Raw genomic sequence first — 23,050 nt, forward strand, 5'->3', positions numbered from 1 at the left:
TTAAGGCGTGGACTCCTCTAGACCCCTGAAGGTACTGTGGCATCTATACCAAGATGTTAGCAAAAGTCCTGTAAGCCGTGAGGTGAGCCTCCATGGATCAGACATGTCTCTCCAGGACATCCCACAAGTGTCACATTCACATACTTCCTGTAGGTCATCCTGGTGCCACCTGTTCCACAGTTAAGCAACACACAACCAGGCATCCACTGCAGTGAACATATCTGAAAAGTAAGAAAGAAATTTAACATTAAAGGGTTGAGAGCTTGCATTTGTTTTTAGGTCCAGCTGTTAATTTACATCCGATGATCTCATTAAATGTGTCTGTTAGCAGTTCAGCAGATCGGGAGGTCAGATCAGGAGAGTGGAGGTCAGTCTCCACTGGATCTCAAGCCTGGAACTGCTTCTGGCAGTCGGTAAACAGGTAACTTTACCACTATTAAATTTCACTTCCAGAGTCATAAAGATTGTAAAATAAAGCAATTTAGTTTTTTTTACAATAATTTCATGATAATATTCTTAAATAATTTTCTGTTTACCTGTTGTTTACAGCATAGTTTAACACTGATAATAAGGGTAATGTGGTTTTGACAGTTTTCTAGTTGGTTTAAACTGGAAAGGATTTGTTACCAAATGTCATGATCGTTTAGACAATGTGATTGGTCATTTTGGTGAGTTACAAAACTAACCAAGAAATTAGTTTGTTATTGTTACTGGAAGTGGACGAAGACCCTCCTACTCCACCTCATATATAAGGGAATGCGATGAGTCCACAGGTTATAAAGACAACTAATTTCCTTACAGGAAGAAACATGTTCATAACTTAAAAAAATAAAATATTTTATTGAACAATGACTTTAAAACAACACATTAAAGCCCTTTATTGTGGTCAAACAAGCAATAATGGGTGTTGTACAGGGTCATTATGATACAGGGTCTAGTTATTATTAGGTATTAGCAATGAGCACTGATAGCAGTAACTGTGACCTTCCAAGGGGGAAAAACATTTTCACACTTATTTTGGAAGAAAAAACATCAACATTTTTCCCCCAGATTGGATAAATGTAACTTTTTATGTCCCAATTATCATTCAAATTAAAGTAATAGAAGTAATTCTTCAAAATAACTTCTCAATAACATTATTTAAATTTTGTTCTATGTAATTTTGGTTAAATTATTTAAGAATTGTTGACTCACTAGGTAGATTGTAAAACATATATACAGGAACCATACGCTAATAAAAATATTAAAAATTATACATTTTGAAGGATTTAAAATAAGCAAAGTCTTTGGACTTTAAGGTACAGTTTAGCATTTTTATGAAGAAAAGAAAAAGAGAAATCAAAATTCCAGGTGTGTCAAGGTGGATTGAATTATACACAAGTTTTATTTATACAGTTTGATGTCTTGGGGAAGTCTGTGTCTGCTTTAAATGGCTGTAAGAATGATCTGTACTTTTTTAATGGTAATAATTTAATGGTAATAAAGCAAAAATGCTTCCAGACTTTACGACCTTTATCACTCACTGGTGAATACACAGAACTATACACAAGTGTGTAAGGACACCAGCACCAAACTCATGTTTTCTTAGTTTAACTTCCCTGTATTTGATTCTCTAAATTTTGGGAGCAATATCAATTTAGTTATCTGGTATCAACTAACACTGGTCGATTTAATGTTTTAACTGTGAGACCTGCATGATTTTAGTTTCATCCTCTCAGGCTAACATAAATAAATATCCAAAACACAACATTATGTGGGAGATGTGTTCTGACTAAATTATCTTCATTGTATTAATAATACATTGATAAACTTAAATTATCTGAACTCCTGTAAACTTTGGCATAAAACATCATTGTATGAGTAGAATGTAAATGGAAAGAAAAGCGTCTGGACTTCTCTAAGTTTCAAGAAACTTCGTCAGATCTAGAGTCAAATGGTGGAGAGTCCCAGATTTAAACCCTATGGGAGTGTCCCCCCAAGAGGGACACGGACCCCCTATTGTTTATTACCAAAGGCCATAACCACCCTTAACTCACACATGCACTGATAAAGACAATTCCATGCAGCGGATGCAGAACTGTGCATCCCCCCCCCCCCCCCCCCCCCACACACACACACACACACACACTTGTTGGCTGTAAGAATGATCTGTACATTTTTAATGGTAATAAAACAAAAATGCTTTAATAAACTTCAGTGTAACTGCACACAGGTTCTCATTAGATCTCATAAAAAGAAAGATGTTTTCACTACTTGTGTGATACAGAAAAGAAACTGTTAGAGTACCTATTATAGCTTAAGTACAGCAGTGACTCTAACATCAATATATTTATTTGTTTGTCCATAATGTTTCATGAATTCACTTCTGCCACACGTTGTTTCTGATTGATCTCATTGATTTAGCCATGAAGTCGAGCTCAGTTTTAACGGTTGAACCTGAATCTACATCTATGGCTGTGACCGTCATTTCTGTGGCACCAAACTTGATTTGTAGTTTGATTTCACGATTCATGCCGCGTGCTGTGACAGGTGACTCAAGAATAATAGAACCAATTTTCTCTACTCCCCACTCATCCACATACATTAGTCCTTGGATTTTTCTCTCTGTGCGATAAAATGCAAAGGTAATCGCTGTCTGATCTCTTTCTATTGGAGTGCAGCTGTACTCACTGGTTTTATCCCAGCCCACTTCCTCATTTTCCTTCACCAGTACACAGAAAATACCATCACACCACTCGCCCTCTTTGTTTGTGTATCTCTTGTCTGCCCTATGCTTGGATGCATCAAACCTAAGAGACAAAGAAACCCCGTAAGTAAAGGCACTTATTCGAGATGCCACCAATGCTGGGTTTCTTCCAAACAGCACAGCTCCCTTCATGATTGCTTCTTGAGGATGAGAAGGACACAGAACTTTACACTGATCACTAAACTGATTGGTAATATGCTGACGCAGAATCAGGCTTCTAGCGTAGCCTCCAACTAACAGAATGTACTCAATGGTGAAACCTTTCTTCAGGATTTCTCTGAGACTCTTGGTGATGCCATTCAGACTCTCAGCAAAGAAAGATCGTACTTTCTCTTTTGAGATTTTGATGGATCCTTGATTCCAGGAAACACCTCTCACTGATTCAAAAAACTTTTCCATTTTCTGCTTTTCTTTTGCCATTTCACCCAGGTTATATGGGCAGCTGATGTCCACATCATCATCATTCTCTTTTAAAACTGAGATATCATACATCATCTTCTGCAGCTCTCCTGGATGCTCTTTTTCATATTCATCCCACAAACTATCACTGAAGATTTCTCTGAGAAACTCTTTGAATTTTTTATCCACAGTTTGTCCCCCCAAATCATTTCCTGAGGCCTTGTGCAGCTCTTTCAGGGCTCCTCCCTCCAGGACTTCATGAACAGTGATGTCAATGGTTCCACCTGCAACACACAGGAAGTAATTAAAAATAAAAGTGACAAGTGATAGCATCTTTACAAATCCTTCTCTCCTCCACCCTCCTAATGCAGAGTTTGGGGCCTTTATCACTCACTGGTGAATACACAGAACTATACACAAGTGTGTATATTGCCGCATACAATCATAAAGTGTTGATACAAATATATTTTAACAGCGCTAGCTGTATAACTGGAAACAAACTAATCTTTAAACCTGGAGCTCCTCTGTTTACTCACTGTACATCAGTCTAGAAACCCATAACAGTCTGGTTTCATGCTTCAATGGACAAATAATTTATCTAAATACAAACATACATAATAACATAGTAAGTGTATATAAATATGATACAGGAAATTTGTATGAAACTGTATATCTCAAAAAGTTGATTCTGTTCATCTGGACGTAGCGGTTTCAGTGGGAGAAACGTTTCATCACTCATCCAAGTGACTTCTTCAGTCTCAGCTGACTGCAGGTTTCCCCGATCTTATAAACAGTATATTTGCCTCGAGTTCAATGGACCCCCTAATGATCCTCTACCTAATCACATGAGCCATTGTCCCCCCCCACACACACATTATGTGGGAGATGCTCTGCCTAAATTATCTTCATTGTATTAATAATACATTGATAAACTTAAATTCTATTCTACCTAATCACATGAGCCAAGGCATGAAAATGGGTGTGGGTCACAATCAGCCAGGGTTTCGGGTGAGCTTATTGTGGAACCTGACCCCACCCTATCGTGTGATTTCCTGAGGTCAGATGGCCCAGGTTGTGAGTGGGCGTTAAGGCATCTGGAAAGGGATGTCAAAACTGGATTATAGCTGGCAGACAGTTGGTGTCGTAAACCACCACCGCTGTTCAATGATGGCCGCTCACAGTGGACATAAATGGCTTCTTTCACTCCTCTTTCAAACCATGAAAAACATAAAAAGTAAGAAAAACTGCACTATGAAAACATAGAGTACCTCCACAGTCCACCACAATGTATTGTGTTCCTGAAGCCTGTTCGAATGTGACTCCACTGTTATTTTCTGTTTCAAAACCATCAGCTGGCAGCTTCTTACACCAGACTGAGGCTGCTTCTGGTTCCAGTGCAATGACCAGTCTGTCTTCCTTTCCTGCGGTCACAATACCTGCCTATAAATCAAAGGTAAATAAGTCCTTTTTCATTTTAAAACAGCTGTACAGTACATATTGTCTTTGTTACCTGTGTCGCAGCTTCTCTCATGAACTGTTTTGCTGAAGGATCCCAGATGGCCGGTACAGTCACCACCCAGGTGAAGTCAGAGGCTATGAACTGCTTCCCACCAGCATTTTCTGAGATGAACTTCAGAGCGTCCTCCTTCAGGTGTCTCAGAGCTTCTGTGAACACCTTCAGTGCCTTCATTGACCGTCCATTTGCAGCTTCAATTGTCACATCACTGTTAAGCTTCTATGATGGCAGACTGGATATTAGTTAATAGGTTTGTAATAGAAGTGGGTTTTGATAATCAATTCATCGATTAAAATCAATTCTTACTTGGATAACGTGATATCGATTCATTAAAATCCCGAATCGATTTTTAATATAAATGCATTTCGCCCGAAACGTCAGAATCTCAGGTTAAACTTCACAAAACCATTTCAACAACCACACAAAGAGCGGATCTGTCAATGCATCAGAGTCAGTGACCGACGGCACGTACACCGTATGCCATCGGGGCTGAAAGCCGACAGCTCACAGATCCTGATGCGTCGGTGGGAACGCGCTCTGCATTTACGCCTTTTTTGCGTCTTTCTGAGCTGCAGGTTTTGTCTGTCCCAACAAAATTCACTGAACCAGCAGCAAAAGAAGATCCAAACTACGCTTTGCATTTCGCTTTACATAACCATCGTCATGAATCATGAATACTTTTGCTATTTTGCTTCCACCACGATAAAATCTGACTTCATGCAGAGCTCTCTCTCTCCCTCCCTCTCTCTCAGTGCACTTAAAGAACAGTTTCCCATCTTAAAATCTGTTTTCTGCATTATTCTGCTTATTGCCCACCAGTCTACCGTTGTTTACAGCGCTGTTATTTTACTTACTTCCGACAAGAAAGACTGATTTCTGCTGTTCAATACTGAACAAATTTACACTTTTTAAAATTATTTAAATTTTAAAAAGTATGTGTGTGTGTGTGTATTGAGAGATAGAGAGAGAGAGGGAGTGAGAGAGAGAGAGAGAGAGAGAGAGAGAGAAAGGGAGATATCAGAATATTGATATAATCAGATCGTTACACTTACTTTGCCATAGAGGGACATCTTGAAGCATTCAAAGAAGAATTTCTTTCTGGCTTCATCACCTCGTGTTCTAAAATAAGCTGACTGGGCTTCATAACCAAAGCTGAGAAATTTTTCATGCTCATCAAAAAGGATGCAGGTCGGAGTCTTTGGGGTCCTCAGTGAAACCTGTTGACCCCAGTATTTTAAACGAGGTTCTGTTTCTGCTTCTCTTTTTTTCAGACTGAAAGCATATCCACTGTACGCAGTGCCAAAGTCTATCGCTATGATGTATGAGTTATCCATTGTGGAAACAGTGCTGCAGAGCAGCAGTTACAGAGTATTTATGGACAAACCAGGGGGCGGACCTCACTGAACTCCACCCCTTGGTCTGTGGAGTTCAGTGTAACAGTCGTACTTGTGTCAGACTGGAAAAAGACTTTCACTAAACAAGACAGGAGACACCACGATGAGTACTCAAAGCAGGTAAGTGCATTATATCAACATTTATCATCTGCATAAACTGGCAGATTTAAAGGTTACACTAGTTAAAATTATTTAAACGTGAAAATGCCTGAATGTAATTTAAAGTTTTGTTCATCAGTTTTCCTTAGTTTGAAATGATATGACAGAGTATGAAGTACACAGCTAAGTTTTTGTTATTTTCCTCTCTGGACATTTATCATCTGGCTAAATATCTGTGATATCAGTTTTTCATTTTTACCTTGAAAATAGAGATTGCAATCAAGCAGCAGCTCCACAGGAGCTGAGGAAAGGATTCATTGATGTTTCTGATCAGAAATGTTTAAAATTGCTTCATTTACATGGTTTTCACAGCTGAACACAGCATAGATTGCATGAATTATACTCTATTTTGCTATATGATCTTCATATCATAAGCTTCTACATTTTAAAAAAGCTCGATAAACATTGCTCTGAAACTAATACTACTAAATTTTTGTGTGTACTGTGAATAACCTCTCTATGATGTTTTTGAACAGTTTGGCTGAGATGGAAAAAAAAATTCAGGAGGCAAAGTAAACATTTTTTCTTATCTTTCATAAAAGCCTGAAGTTTCTCATTTCTTCTTCTTTTCATCCTTTTTTAATCTGTTCACTGAGACTTTTGTTTTACATGCTGTATATTTGCCTCACAGTATGGTGGTGAACCATCAAAAGGAGGAACTGAATTCAGTCAAAGAGAGGTACTGTTGGCATAATTTGGGGAAACATCAAAGTCTGCTGTCCAAACTCACATAATTACATTTACATTGTTAAAGTATTATTTTAAACAGTGAAATGTTGCAGTCTTTTGCAGAGTGGTATGATTGATTTTATGCTTAATTAAACTAAAAACATGAGTTTTGCAAGGTCTGTGAAACATCTAGAGGAGGAACTGAATCCAGTCAAAGAGAGGTACTGTTGGCATATTCTGGTGAAACATCAGAGTCTACTGTACAAACTCACATAATTACAATAACATTGTTAAAGCATTATTTTAAACAGGGAAATTTTAGTCTTTTGCAGAGTGGTATGATTGATAATACGCATCAACTTAAAACCTGACAAGAGGAAATTTTCAAAATATTTTTTCTCAATTTCAATGAGTAATTTATAAGAAACGGTCAAAAAATCCTATGCAACACTGGTCGCAGACCTGTGTTATTGATCATCAGCAAGTGTGAGCATCTCTATAACCTCACTAAGGGACGTTTTAGCAGTTTGTTGGTCATGAAATTTAGGTTTTTTCTAACCCACACCCACCCCCTTCATAGACCTGAGCATAGGGCAGCCTGGCACTGAGCCGCCTCCTGGTCCAGGCTCTTAGTGGAAGCTGTCTGTAGCTCAGTGGACTGGAACAGGTGAAATTTGGACAAGGCCTTCGGCAGGATCGCTGGATTGAGCCAGATGAACATCCTTTTTCCATCCAGAAACTACCTGCAGCAATTCCTGTGGACCACCCTTATCCCTGTAAACCAACAAAGCATGAAGTTCACTAATCCTTCAGTGGCTCACCACCATGCCATGTAGGATCACTTCCTCCATCTGGGACTGAAGGAACTGCAGGATGTGAGAGCGCAAAACAAGGCACCAGCAAATACTATCACTGCAGCTTCTGAGCTTTTCTTTTTTCTTTTTTTTTTTGGAGGGGGGGGGGGGGGGGGGGGGGACTGGGAACAACAGAATCCTGGGAGGCTGCCAAGACAGGCTCCCACACCACAAAGGTAAACGGATACACACCACCACGACATATGGTACCAAACAAAGAACAAGGTGCAATCAAGTGGTGAACAATTGCTGGGGTTTTTTTTGCACAGCTGTTTTATATGTACGCTTTTGGGCATGGCTGGGCTAGCCAGAGTGTCTTAAAGAAATATCCAGGAGCCATAACCAAGGGGTGGGGGATCATTAAATATGGACAGATAATGTCAATATGCTGGAGAACACGACAGTCTTCCTAGGAGTGGGCATTGAAGCAAATTCATCACAAGGTTGTGAAACAAACCCAGGAACTCTACAGGCCTCAGTGAGCAGGTTAAAGGTTAATAATAATAATGACATCACAATTAGAAAATAACTGATCAAGCACGGCTGTTTGGACAGGTTGCGAAAGAAATCTTCTTCCATGTAAAACACGGCTGTCCAAACTCCGGCCCGCGGGCGTCCATTTTTAATTGGCCTGCAAGTAATTTTATAAATAGAATAGAATATGGCCCACACTTCAACTTTTGCTTGAGTGTATTGCACTTCTTAGTTTTAATTAGAGATGGACCGATCCGATATTAGGTATCGGTATCGGTCCGATACTGAGGTAAATTACTGGATCGGATATCGGAGAGAAATAAAAAAATGTAATCCGATCCATTAAATATCAAAAAAGCACCTCACAAAACTTGCTACACGGCATAACTCGGCTGATAACCGTAGCACGTCGGAGCAGTGTGCTCACGTGATAGAGCGGCTGTGTGTATTTGTATGTTCCCTACCAAACCAGCATTTCATCTCCGAGAAAGTTATCCCAGAGAGAAGTAAAGCAAGTGTGTAAGTTCATCTCTGAATGTTTGTGAAGCATTCCCACGTTAAGCTTAACAACCAATACCTGGAGCGACTGCCTCTTCTTGCTGCTACTTCAATCGTGAAACTGCTTAATGATCAGCTGATCGGCTTTTCTGTCGCGAGTCCGTCTCTCTTGTTTGTTTATCGCCCACTTCGTGCCAGAAAGAGCGGATGAACAAGAGCAGCACGTTTAAGCTTGATAAGCTGTTGTTAGAATTTATTTAATATTACTTTCTAGACCAGGATCTTTTTCTACGCAGCTGACGGCTGGTAACTGTGCAGGGGCAGATCTAGCAAAGTTTAGCCAGGGGGGCCGATAGGGCATTAACAGGGAGAAGGGGGCACAAAGACATACTTTTCTTTCTTATTCTCATGGGCCATCTGACCTCAGGAATTCCCATGACAAGGTGGGGCCAGGTTTCACAATGAACTCACCCGAAACTCTGGCTGATTGGGGCCCACACCCAGTTTCACACCTTGGCTCAGGTGATTAGAGGATCATCAGGGGGTCCTTTTGTCCCTCTGTGGGGGGTTACTCCCACTAGGTTTATATCTGGGACTCTCCACCATTTGACCTTAGAACTGAAGAAACTTCTCGGATGAGAGGTGAAACGTCTTCAAGCAACTTAAAGAAGTCCAGACGCTTTTCTTTGCAAGCTCCTTTGACAATTCAAGGGGAAGTGTGTTTGTTTGATCTGCACTGAAACTGTGGCAGTTATGAAAGAGTATAATATACGACGTCATTATGAAACCAAACATCAGGCCTATGCATCCTACACTGGTGCTGGGCGAGAGCAGAAATTAAAGCAAAGGGTAGCTATCCTGCAGGGTCAGCAACAGTATTTTATTCGTGCTCAAAAGGTCCAGGAAAAGGCTACAATAGCCAGCTATGAGGTCGCCCAACTAATCGCAAGACATGGCAAGCCATTTTCAGAGGGAGACCTCATAAAACATTGCCTCGTTAAAGTCACCGAAATAATGTGCCCGGAAAAAGTGCAGGACTTCAACAACGTCAGCATGTCCAGAAATACAGTTGTGCACTGAAGACTCGTCAGCCAATATTAAACTGCAACTGTCTGATAAAGCTGTGCTTTTGATTTTTACTCCGTCGTGATGAGAGCACTGATGCCGCAGACGCCGCACAGCTACTAATTGTTTTGTGGGGAGTGGACGAGAGCACGAGCACTTTAGGCGAGTAAAAATCTATTCCACAGTACATGTGTGTTAATAAGCATTGTTACGGATTCAAATATTGGGGATGGAGACAAGAGGAAAAACCACAATAACAACACTGGTCCGGCCGGGTTGAGTCAAACAATGATTTTAATAGTCACACACGTGGGAGATGGACACCGTCCGCAGACAGCATCAGATCTCAAAATGGTGGAGCATTGATCAAACTCTTATAGCCTCTGGTGCCCCCACCTTATCATAAAAGCCTAAACATTCACATGTTTTCTCTCACACGGCGCCTAAGCTACGACCCTGTTTATCTGCCCCTGCTGAGATGGGGCAGAAAACTCCAGCATGTTCTGTTCTCTTCTAATCAGACAAATAAGGCGATGACTTTCTACGAACAGTATTTCTTATAACTCAGCAGTATAATGCATCATAAAACAATATCATTCATTCACAATAAATCAGCAGTCTAATGTAATGCAAATCAGTTTAACAAATGCAACAGTTATCAGCTTCTTCTAATTCAGGAGAATAATGCAAACTAAAACTACATAATAATTCACAATCTTTAATTAGGGGTCTAACATGGCATAAAATAATATTATAATCTCACAGCATGGATGTGCAGGTACACATGCTTCAAATATCAATAATGCGCATCAATTATGTCACTACCCTGCTTTTGCGCGCCACTTTCTTATATGTGTTTTTCTTGTTAACATACAGAGTACACACCGCTGTGCACAGCACATGCACACGCAAAGTCAGCTGATCTTATCTGGTGCAGATTTGCTCCTTGATCGAGTGACATTTGTCTGGATTTTTGGCACAAGTGGCGATCAGCACCGCAGCTGGATGGCCCGATTTACATACCCAGTGCAGCTGATACTCACCAGAATAATTTACCAAAATTATATGGACTCATGTTATTAAGTCCAGTTCAATTTGTTAATGTTGATAACGGTTTCAAACGAACGTTAATAGGTGTGTTGCTAAGCCTAATAACTTAAATAACAAACTTGAAATGTACCCGTACCATTTTCCCCTTTATTGTTTTTTCTCTGTGCTGTAAATCTTCTGTCTAAGAAGAAATCTGAGGCTGCTGTTCTGAGAATGAGCTACCAAAGCTTTTTCTGAATAAATCAATAAAGATCCATTTATGTAAAGCTGTGATGAAGGCAGTTTTGTCTTTAATTATATTCAACAATATAACATATTTGACCACTTTTAAGTGATTTTTCTAACTTTAATACACTAAAGATAAGGTTATATGCCTAATTTTAGTAAGTGGCCCAGCCCCTCCTATATTTTTATGTATAATGATAATAACATTTATATAGCACTTTTCAAGGCACCCAAAGCACTTTACAATGCCACTATTCATTCACACATTGGTGGAGGCAAGCTACGTTTGTAGCCACAGCTGCCCTGGGGCAGACTGACAGAAGCGAGGCTGCCATATCGCGCCATCGGCCCCGCTGGCCACGACCAGTAGGCGGTAGGGTAAAGTGTCTTGCCCAAGGACACAACGGCCAGGACAGAAAGCCCGGGGATCGAACCGGCACTTACAGATATGCTTCCCAACCCCCTGAGCCACGGTCGCCCCAGTTTGGCCCTCAGTGAAAAAAGTTTGGACACCCCTGATGTAAAAGAACATAGTTAAATGGTTTACGCTTGCAAAGCTGCAGGTGAACAAAGCACAAAACTTCTGGCTGAAAAAGTCACACAGAAAACCACCACTGCAGGTTACTGCTGCTAAAGGATGTTCTACAAGATGCTGAATCAGGTGGTGGACTAGTACACATAACACTAGATAGAGATTTATTTCTAATCATGGAGCTTACTGAATATATTGTGTATTGTGAACAGAGATGGGCAGTAATGCGTTACTGTAATCTGATTACTTTTTAAAGTAACGAGTAAAGTAAGGGATTACTATTGCAAAAAAAGGTAATTAGATTACCGTTACGAACGCTGTGTTACTGCGTTACTAAAACTGTGATTTTTTTTGCGAGGGTGTCTCATGACAGTGACGTAAGCGAGTGCGATGTTCGTGACAACAGCTGTGTGCAGATCAACAATGGATAACATATTGAGTACTGGAGAGAGTATGAGCGTGCAGCGTTTAAAGCGTGGAAGTACTGACCTTACTTTGAGTTTGATTCCATAAAAAGTGCTAAAAACATTAGCGTCCGTTGTGCGTGGGAAGAAAACTTCTTTTTACAGCTAAAAAACCTCTAAACAAGCACCGAGTGCGCTACGACGTAATGGGAAATTCACAGACAGCATTGTGCCATCACGCACCAGGGTGAGTTATAACAATGACAAACCCTGGTTTACTCCTAAACTCAAAAAGCTGTGGCTGGAAAAGAGAAAGGCGTTCAGAAGCGGAGACAGGGACTGCTACAGAGAGGCCAAGTACAGGTTCACTAAAGAAGTGGACATTGCCAAACATCAGCACTCTGAGAAGATGCAGCAGCAGATCTCAGAGAATGACTCGGCCTCTGTGTGGAAAGGTTTTAGGAATATCACCAACTACAAGCCTAAAACCCCCCACTCCACTGATGACTTGCTCTTAGCCAACACCCTTAACGACTTCTACTGCCGTTTTGACGAGCCATCAGGCAGCCTTCACACCTCCAACGGCCCCAACAATAGAGACACTCTGGACACTCATTCCCCCACCTCTCCCCCCTCCATAGAGCCATCACCACCTTCAATCACTTCACCTGCAACACCCTCCTCCTCACCCCACACAAAAGAGGATTTCACACCACCTCCTCCGACCACAACTCTTCATATTCATGAAGCAGATGTGAGGAAGCAGTTTAGGAGTCTGAATGCTCGGAAAGCTCCCGGCCCAGACGGTGTGTCTCCTGCCACCCTCAGACACTGTGCAAACGAGCTGGCCCCAGTGTTTTCTGGCATCTTCAACTCCTCACTGCAGGCATGTCATGTGCCTGCCTGCTTCAAGTCCTCTACCATAATCCCTGTCCCCAAGAAACCTAGGATCACTGGACTAAATGACTACAGACCCGTGGCTCTGACATCTGTGGTCATGAAGTCATTCGAGCGCCTGGTTCTCTCCCATCTCAAGACCCTCACGGCCCCCCTCCTGGACCCCCTGCAGTTTGCATATAGAGCCAACAGGTCTGTAGACGACGCCATCAACATGGCCCTACACTTCATCCTGCAGCATCTGGACTCCCCAGGAACCTACGCCAGGATCCTGTTTGTGGACTTCAGCTCTGCCTTCAACACCATCCTTCCAGACCATCTCCGAGGCAAGCTTTCCCAGATGAATGTGCCTGATCCCATCTGCCGGTGGATCACTGACTTCCTGACGGACAGGAAGCAGCATGTGAGGCTGGGAAAGAATGTCTCGGACTCCCGGACCATCAGCACCGGCTCCCCTCAGGGCTGTGTTCTTTCTCCTCTGCTCTTCTCCCTGTACACCAACTGCTGCACCTCCACCCACCAGTCTGTCAAGCTAATCAAGTTCGCAGATGACACCACCGTTATTGGGCTCATCTCGGACGGGGATGAGTCTGCCTACAGGAGGGAGGTTGAACGTCTGGTGACCTGGTGCAGCCACAACAACCTGGTGCTGAATGCCCAGAAGACAGTGGAGATTATTGTGGACTTCAGGAAGCGCACAGCCCCACTCCCCCCCATCATCCTGACTGACACCCCCATCACCTCTGTGGACTCATTCCGCTTCCTGGGTACCACCATCACCCAGGACCTGAAGTGGGAGCCCACCATCACCTCCGTCATCAAGAAAGCCCAGCAGAGGATGTACTTCCTGAGGCAGCTGAAGAAATTCAACCTGCCAACACGGACGATGATGCAATTCTACACTGCAATCATCGAGTCCATCCTCACCTCCTCCATCACCGTGTGGTACGCTGGAGCCACTATCAGGGACAAACAGAGACTGCAGCGTGTTGTGCGCTCTGCTGAGAAGGTGATTGGCTGCAGACTCCCATCTCTGCAGGACCTGTACACCTCCAGGACACTGGGGCGTGCAGCTCGGATCTCAGCTGACCCTTCTCACGCTGGACACAGTCTGTTTGACCTGCTCCCCTCAGGCAGGAGGCTCCGGTCCATTCGCACCAGAACCTCTCGCCATAAGAACAGTTTCTTCCCCTCTGCTGTTGGACACATGAACAATAACCACATGACTGTACCCGCCACTAACACATGACCCTACGCTGTGTCACTGCATCATTTCATGTTTGGCACTGATCACCACCTGCACTCATGTATATATGTTTCTACGTAGCACTCATAATTCTTATTCTCATGTATATATCTCATGTATATCTCATGCACATATCTTTCTTTCTACATAGCACTTTAATTCTTATTGTTTGCACTGAAGCACCGCAGCAATTTCCTAATGTTGTAAACCTCAACATCTGGCAATAAACCCCATTCTGATTCTGATTCTGATTCTGATTCTGATTCTGAAACTCGTGGATTCTTCCACTGACCGCTGCAGCTCACCTACACCATGGCAAACCTCCACCTGTTATACAGGTGAAAATAGAGCAACAGGACCGCTAATCTTTGATTTTATTTATTTTCTGGTGTGTTTTACCTGCATCTATTTGAAAGACTGAGAGTAAACACACAAAAAAAAGATTTTATGTGCTGGAATGTGCAGAAAATAGGTTTAAATGTTAAACAAATTTCTTCCAGTCAGTGAATGTTGCATATAATTTATTTTTTGCTTGATGCATAAAGTTAACAGATTAAAACTAATAAAACAAGTTTTAAAAAGAGAGTTTCCCATTTGATTACATTTTGTATGATGGATTATGTAGAAAAAGCAGAATTGGGCTGAAAGATCTATTGCTTTATCACCTATTCAGGTTGTAAATCGTGTTTATAAAAAGTAACTAATTAACTAAGTAACTAAGTAATTAATTACTTTTCAAAATAAGTAATCAGTCAAGTAACTGAATTACTTTTTGGGGGAAGTAATCAGTAATTAGTTACTGACTACTTTTTTCAAGTAACTTGACCACCACTGATTGTGAATAACCTCTCTATTATGTTTTCAAACAGTTTGGCTAAGATGGAAAAAACACTTCAGGAGGCCAAGTAAACATTTTTTCATCTTTCTCATCTTTCATAAAAGCCTCAAGTTTCTCATTCCTTCTTGTTATTTCATTTTTTGAAATCTGTTCACCGAGACTTTTGTTTTACAAGCTGTATATTTGTCGCCAAGGTCTGTGGTGAAAGATCAAGTGGGGGAACTGAATTCAGTCATAGAGAGGTACTGTTGGCATATTCTGGTGAAACATCAAAGTCTACTGTACAAACTCACATAAAGTATTATTTTAAACAGGGAAATGTAGCAGTGTTTTGCAACTAAAAACATGAATTTTCTCTCACAGGTCTGTGAAACATCTAGAGGAGGAACTGAATCCAGTCAAAGAGAGGTACTGTTGGCATATTCTGGTGAAACATCAGAGTCTACTGTACAAACTCACATAATTACAATAACATTGTTAAAGCATTATTTTAAACAGGGAAATTTTAGTCTTTTGCAGAGTGGTATGATTGATAATACGCATCAACTTAAAACCTGCTGGGATTAAATTTTCAAAATATTTTTTCTCGGTTTCAGTGAGTAAAAATCTCTCAAAAACGGTCAAAAAATCCTATGCAACACTGGTCGCAGACCTGTGTTATTGATCATCAGCAAGTGTGAGCATATCTATAACCTGAATAAGGGAGGTTTTAGCAGTTTGTTGGTCATGAAATGTAGGTTTCTCTAACCCACACCTACCGCCTGCAATGACCTGAGCACAGAGTAGCCTGCTGAGCCGCCTCCTGGTCAAGGCTCTTAGTGGAATCTGTCGGTAGCTCAGTGGACTGGAATAGGTGAAATTTGGACAAGGCCTTCAGCAGAATCGCTGGATTGAGCCAGATGACCACCCTTTTCCCATCCAGAAACTACCTTCAGTAATCCCTTTGGACCACCCTTATCCCTGTAAACCAACTGAGCATGAAGTTCACTAATCCTTCAGTGGCTCAAAAGAAGGATGCCGAAGTGTGCCATGGAACAGATCACCAACTTCATAATAACTTAATAACAGTGATTTACAATATCAAAGAAAACTGATTTTTTTTTTGTTTAAAAAACAAATTGGAATTTAAACGGTTAAGATTGGTTTCTATCTGTTTGGTATTATGTTTAAAAATCATCTTTCGGATATTGTTCACAGAATCTGCGTTTAACAATGAATGTATGAACTGATGCGTTTTAACAGATGAATCTGTTTATGTTTTTAAATAGTTTGGGTGAAATGGAAGAAGTTTACAAAGTGAGTCTCCACCAAGCAGGGTAATTATATTTCTACATTTTTTTATTGACACTCATGAACCAGTATTTATATCCACTGTTGCTCAATATACACGTCCATGATTATTTAGATCATTCTGTTCCTAATATTAGTTCATTTTAGACTTGAACTTTTATCCTTTTTTGAATTAATTGTTAAACTTCGTCCAAAAAGGCACAGACCATTTTACACACTACTATTTTACTAAAAGATTGGTATCGGAATAACTTCTTTCTTTATGTTTTAACAGTTTGGGTGGAATGGAAAAGTTTTACAAACAGAAAATCGAAAAAGAAAGGTAAGCACATTTCAATACATAAAATACTTAAAATGCTTCAAATCCACATTATGGTCCTGGGTCACCCAATTTTTTGTGTTATTTGTGCCTCACTTATGTTTGGTCTCTATGGCTACGTTCACACTGCAGGTCTTAATGCTCAATTCTGATTTTTTGATCAAATCCGATTTTTTGTCTGCTCGTTCACACAACAAATAAAACGCGACAGCAAACGCGCTCTAGTGTGAACGCTCAAAGCGGCCCGCATGCGCAAAAGAAGACTTCACACACAACGCGCTCTGTTTAGACCCAGAGCATACAATATTGTTTGACAGATGGCCCTTAAGATAAAGACTTCGGACTTTACGTTTCCCAATTTTTGCTTTAAGTTATTTTGTTATTTACATAATAATGTAGATAACCTAATAATGATCCTTATTGCTGTTTTAGAGGAGCGGTGCTTGAAAGGATAGTTGCAGATTTCTGTCAGACTCTGCAGATTATGCAGTACAAATAAAATGTTCACGTTTCTCCAACGTTGTCTTCCCAACAGTTTCACTGGATGGCCAGGAAACGTTCACGATGTCTTCTCCGGTGTTGATAATTGGCGTCTGTCTTGTGTCAGTGACGTAAAAGACAGATTTAATGTGACTTGACCGTTCACACAGCAGTCGCTTTCTGAAACATCGGATATGTATTGGATTCAGTACCACATACTTTAAGTGTAAAGTAAAGTAAAGTGTGTAAAGTAAAGTGTGCGTGTTAGTCCCCATAGGGAACAAGTTCCTCTGCATTTAACCCATTCACCCAGTGAAGCAGTGGGCAGCCACCAATGCAGCGCCCGGGGAGCAGTGTGTAGGGACGGTACCTTGCTCAGGGGTACCTCAGGGTAGCCGTTCAGTGGAGTCGAACCCCCGACCTTCCGATCATGGGGCCACCACTCTACCTACTGAGCTATCCCTGCCTTAAACATACGAAACTGACCCAGATCGGATTTGAAAATATTGGATTTGTGCCGTTCACACTGTCATACCATCATCGGATATGGGTCACATAGGGTCCAAAAAATCAGATTTGATGCGCTTTCGCCTGCAGTGTGAACGTAGCCTTTGTTTCTTAGTTGCTCTGTCTCTCCTGGATCACAGGAGACAACAACTGGATCACCTAGTTAAGTCTGCATCTCAGTGTTACGTTTCCTGTTTTACTTTGAAGTTCTGTGTCCTACGTGAATGTATTGAGTTTTGCTTCCCTTTGGTCTCGTCATGTCTGCTTTGTCCCAGCTGTGCGGTCTTTCTGTGTCTCTTTCCCCTCGTTACTCCCCAGTGTATTTAAGCCCTGTGTTTCTCTGTATCAGTGTTGTGTCCTCCCTCATGCTGTGTTCCTCTTGGTGCATTTTGCACACAGTCTGTAAATGTCAACAACAAAAGGAGTGTGTAAAACATCTATATTGTAGTGATGCAGTATACTGTGTATATTTATACTGGCAGTATGGAAAATGATCATTTGGAAATGCTTAAAATGGAAATGATCCTTTACTGTGAGGTGAGGTGTGGTTGGGGTGTGGACAGTAGTTGTGCTTTTGTAACGTTGAGGTATGGACAGCTACACACTGAGGCTTTGAGCCTCAGTCCTGCCTGTTCACATTTTATTCTGTAAAAACTAAATTTCCACTGCTTTTATAACCTTTAGTGGGGAGAACATAGCTAGGATTTAATGATTTAACAAATCTTTTAAATCCTTTGTCCTCCACAATGCTAAATGGCTGGGAGTCCTCAATCACCATGCTGACCAGGTCTTCATCTATTTGAGATTGTTCTCCTGAGGAAAGACAATAAAGACAAAGCACAAATATAAATATCACATACGTAACTTATTGCATTGTATAATATTGTTATATCATTTAGTAACATTACTGCATGCTATATTATCATGGCATTTGATGGCTCACCTGGTCTTGCTCCACAATCGCTGTTCCCTTATTCTCATGCAAAGCTCTGTAGTGCCTAAGCATGGATGAGGTGTTGTTGTTATATCCCAGCTCCCTGGCACATAGCAAACACTTCACCTTGTACAAAAGTACAGACAGCTTAACATAAGTTTTATTGCACCATCAGTATTATGAAAATACATCTTCTGTAGAAATTTACATACTTTGTTGGGACGAATAAAATCAAAATGTTCCCACACAGGGGAGGACATCCTCCTCTTCTTAGCTGGCTCCATTCTCTCCTGACTTTCTCTCCTCACTCTCATAAACCTCCAAACTCTCTCCAAACTCTCACTAACCGCAACTCTCCATCAAACACCCACATTTTGAATGAAGTCTGAGGGGTTTATATCGCTGTCATATCTCGCGGCAAAGTTCGAACCACTTCATGAACCAGTCACGTGGTACAGCCGGGCAGCGAGGCTTCGGACGTCATCATTTTCAGCTCCTCCCATAAATGAAGCAAGCCTCGATACGCGCATCGCGGAAACGCCCCATTCATTACTCAACACAAGCTTCGAAGCCTCGATACAGAACGTCACATCACTACTGTACACAGCCGAATCATGACAGTAGTGACAGCCTACTTTTATAATTTGATTTTTTTTTAATTTATTATTTCATTAACCCTTTAAAGCTGGTCGGAGCGGGCACGCTCTGTTTTGCGTAACTATTTTTAAATCCCGGTAGCTCTGCAACCACGTAAGCTAGCACAATAATTTTTTTTGCATATGAAACTGGAGGAGTTGTACTTACATCTTATACCATCAGCTTGTCCTAGGTCACAGTTTCCTTCCACATACAGCTTTGCAAAAACTGCATAAAAAGCTCTTGCAGCAACAAAAACATAATATTCCAGAAACACGTGTTGCCGCTGTTCATAACATTTCTTACATTGGAATAGACGTCAGCGTGAACTTTTGCGTGTCCGCCATTACCTGCCCGAAACCGGAAGTGACATCATTTTCGCAGAAATGGAGGTTTTTTTGTTTTTTTTTTTTTTACCATCAGGGCCTCATGACAACTGGTGTTTTTAAAAGTTATCTTTGACTTTATGACTTTCTATGTTGTTTCTGGGATGCTTAGGACTCATATTGCACTGCTGGAAATAGTTTATTTTGATGCATATGCTGCTTTTTTGCAAATTTGCAGTATAATATTTATTTTCGTTTTTCCTGCAGTATATAAAGATTGGTGTATTTCAAAAATAAAACTATGAAGACACTCAAAATAAATTTCCTGTGGTGGGAAACTATTTTGTGCAACTTTTTTTTATTTACATTTTTGAGGGATAAGCCTCTTAAATTAAATTTTAAATTTAAATTTCTCTAACTAGAAATATATGTTAAAAAACAAAAACGATTTTCAAAATTTTTTTTGTACTTTTTTGCAATTTATGTAATTACTATGCACCTAATGCAGACATATTATTACAATATGAGCTATAATGGTTGTATTGATGTATAGCAACTTGAAATGCTCCCAAAAATGGCACTACAGCATGTAAAAATATAATATAAGCTATGGCGGACTTGGTTCTATGCTAGGTCTTAAAGGGTTAACAGAAACATGTTTCCTCAATCACAGTGACCTTCATAATATTTGGAACAGAGAAACATTTTCCCTTTTTCTACCCTGTACTCACGATTCAAAAATATATGTAATATGTGACATACAATAATGAAAGTGCAGATTGCAGACTTTTTAGGTATTAGCTGTTTACATTTTGCAGAAGTTACAGAAGTATTTTATACCTTAATGTTAGAGCATGACAATGTGTCAAACACAGCGATGATATTTATATCAAGGTATTCATGTTCATAACTTTTAATTAAATGACTACTTGTTGTCTTTAAATGTGATTTTTCTCCAGTTTTCATCTTTGAGGAACTCCTCTGTTGGTATGGCTGTATGCTTGTGACAAAAGAATTAGTTTGGTGGATGTATTCTTATTTTTAGATTCAAAATAGCTGCTTTGGCAACTAAAGACTCCAAAGGTCATGACAAATTATTAATTTAAAATTTTTTCAGATAAAGGAAATTGAAACCACTGAAACGATATCTTATCTATAGTCATGTGAACTGTGGAGCACAGAAACAAATCATTTATTTGTACCTAACACTATTCCACAGATCTGCACATGAAAAAACTAAAGAAGAGTATAAATCATTCAAAGACAGGTAATGTACAGAAACACTGATTGTGTTTGATTCTCCAGACATTGCCATCTGTTTTGTTTTTTCACTTTCAATATTATCCAGAGTGGCAGGAGATGTTGATCTTGCACTAAAGACGGGGAACTCTGAAGACATGAACAACCCAGTGAATGAAACCAGACTGAAAGAGATGTATAAAGAGCTGAGGAAGGACTGGCCTAAAATCAAGCCTGATCTGCAGAAAACTCAGAGCGACCCAGAGATATTGAAAGCTTGGATTAAGGTACATTATACAGTCTAAAGAGGTGAGATTGGAGTGTAATATGAACTTTGTTCTTAGAAAAAAAATCCCTCTCATGATTATAGCACAGCTTTCAACATGGGGCAGACGCAATAGAGCAGAAGAAGAAACTGATAGAGTCAGCATTTAAACTACATGCGGACAACACTCTAGCATCTCCGAAGGTACTGATGTGTTTTGGATGTGTTAAACATGATCACTGAAGCTTCTGTGATAAAGATCAATGACAGGTTTCATTATTTGTTTTAGGTTCATGAATACACAAAGTTAACCATTCAGAACCTTCAGCTTGCTGTTTACTACAGATTCAAAGACACTGTTGTTCAGGTTTGTGGGAATTACAGACACAACATTACACACATTGTAAATACACAACACTGTGCATTTGTGGGACAGGGAACCAATCGCAAGATGTTAAATTGTGTGTTTAATAAGAAACAGTAACTTAAACAGGACATCGGGGTTTTTTTTTTTTTTGGACTAAATGTTGTTTGTAGTCATATAAACTTGAATCATTTCTCAATGGGTCATGGACAGGAAGGTGAACCTTGTGATGATAGCTGGAATAATCTCCTCTCGAAGTGCCACTGGCTGAGCAGCTTATTGGTGCTGAACAATCCCCCTCTTCAGCCTGACTGGAAAAATCATCATCCAGGGCAAGATGCTTGGAACTTTTTCCCACAAGAAATCAGAGCTGATTCTGCCACGTCACCCTGCCAGGACAACTCTGAACATGTCCGTAAATGTTCTTGGACATTCCAGCATCTAGACTTGAACCAGACTGAAGATAATATGATGAGTCCTTGAGGCCACATGAGGTAAGGGGTGAGTGGAGGTTGAAACAGCCGAGTAGGGATCTCAAGACTGCACTGTCGGTGAATGATAGGATGTTATAAGTCACCACCTGTGTTCATCCCTGAACAAAGTAAAGGTCTACAGAATCTCACCACTGTGAGGAACCTTGGAGTCATTTTTGACCAGGATATGTCCTTCAATGTACATATTAAACAAATGTGTATGACTGCTTTCTGCCATTTGCACAATATCTCTAAAATGAGAAATATCCAGTCTCAGAGTGACGCTTAGTTATTTATGCTGCAATAGACGTAGGCTGCTGGGGATTCCCATGATGTATTGAGTAATTCTTCGTCAGTCACCTTTCTCACTCATTATGTGTTAATAGACCTCTCTGTATTGAAACATACTTTTTATTAGTCTCTGTCTCTCTTCCACAGCTTGTCTTTATCCTGTTTTCCTTCTCTCAGCCCAACTGGTCGCAGCAGATGGCCGCCCCTCCCTGAGCCTGGTTCTGCCGGAGGTTTCTTCCTGTTAAAAGATAGTGGGTTTTGTTTTTTTTTCCCTTCCCACTGTCACCAAAGTGCTTGCTATATGGGGTCATATGATTGTTGGGTTTTTCTTTGTATGTATTATTGGGTCTACCTCACAATATAAGGCAAAGGCTGCTGTGATTTGTATAGTAGTATAAATAAAACTGAATTGAACATAAATACCTGTCCCCCTCTGTTGACATTGCCCCATGAGCTCCTGCACCACCTCTCCACTGCAGCCGGCCAGAGGCCACAACCCTGCCACAAGTTCAAAAAATATTTTCCCTTAACTGACAGTAATGTGTTTGAAAGTACTGCTCTGGCAGTGTTACGGGAAAAAAATTATCTTGATCTATTTATTATTTAAATTGACTTCTGTTAATACTTTCAACTTTTGTTATATTGTTTTGTTATTCTGATAATTTAAACATCAAAAACAATCCGAAATAATTACAGAAGAGGTTTACAGCTGACAGTCCATGCTGCATGCTTTATTGCCTTGGCTTATATACAATTAACATGTTTGACTTGTAGTAAACAGACCGTTCTTAGTGTCCTGCATTTTTGAAAACTTGGGATGTCCTTTAGAGAAAACATAGGAAAATCAGGAAAAACACACCTTTGTTCGTGGTAACCTCAGCCACTGTTGTGTATGTATGTAATTTGACTTTAGAACAAATTTAGTAGAAGATGCTAATTAGTGGGATGTGAGTGTGTTTG

The 23,050-nt window shown here is 40.5% G+C and overlaps 2 protein-coding genes across 2 annotated transcripts; one reads left to right on the forward strand and one right to left on the reverse strand.

Annotated features, from left to right (window-relative positions):
• Positions 1–2,143: 2,143 nt before the first annotated feature.
• LOC146713153 (heat shock 70 kDa protein 12A-like) lies at positions 2,144–5,995 on the reverse strand. Its single transcript, XM_085452446.1, has 4 exons — positions 5,714–5,995; positions 4,656–4,880; positions 4,414–4,585; positions 2,144–3,429 (listed from the first exon to the last, which is right to left on the reverse strand). Exons 1-4 carry the CDS (start codon positions 5,993–5,995, stop codon positions 2,360–2,362), a joined length of 1,749 nt encoding a protein of 582 aa, XP_085308572.1. The 3' UTR covers positions 2,144–2,359.
• Positions 5,996–7,063: 1,068 nt separating this feature from the next.
• LOC146713154 (uncharacterized) lies at positions 7,064–22,610 on the forward strand. The gene is made up of 12 exons (XM_085452335.1): positions 7,064–7,104; positions 14,998–15,033; positions 15,161–15,208; positions 15,330–15,374; positions 16,235–16,282; positions 16,531–16,578; positions 20,678–20,725; positions 20,807–20,984; positions 21,068–21,166; positions 21,252–21,329; positions 21,540–21,820; positions 22,238–22,610. The coding sequence occupies exons 2-11, from the start codon at positions 15,008–15,010 to the stop codon at positions 21,807–21,809; spliced, it is 888 nt and encodes a 295-aa protein (XP_085308461.1). The 5' UTR covers positions 7,064–7,104; positions 14,998–15,007; the 3' UTR covers positions 21,810–21,820; positions 22,238–22,610.
• Positions 22,611–23,050: the final 440 nt, after the last annotated feature.

This window comes from Copadichromis virginalis, linkage group LG3 (assembly GCF_057382275.1).
Source record: "Copadichromis virginalis isolate Kocher_CV1m ecotype Utaka linkage group LG3, C_Virginalis_male_GT1.1, whole genome shotgun sequence".
Taxonomy (NCBI): domain Eukaryota; kingdom Metazoa; phylum Chordata; class Actinopteri; order Cichliformes; family Cichlidae; genus Copadichromis; species Copadichromis virginalis.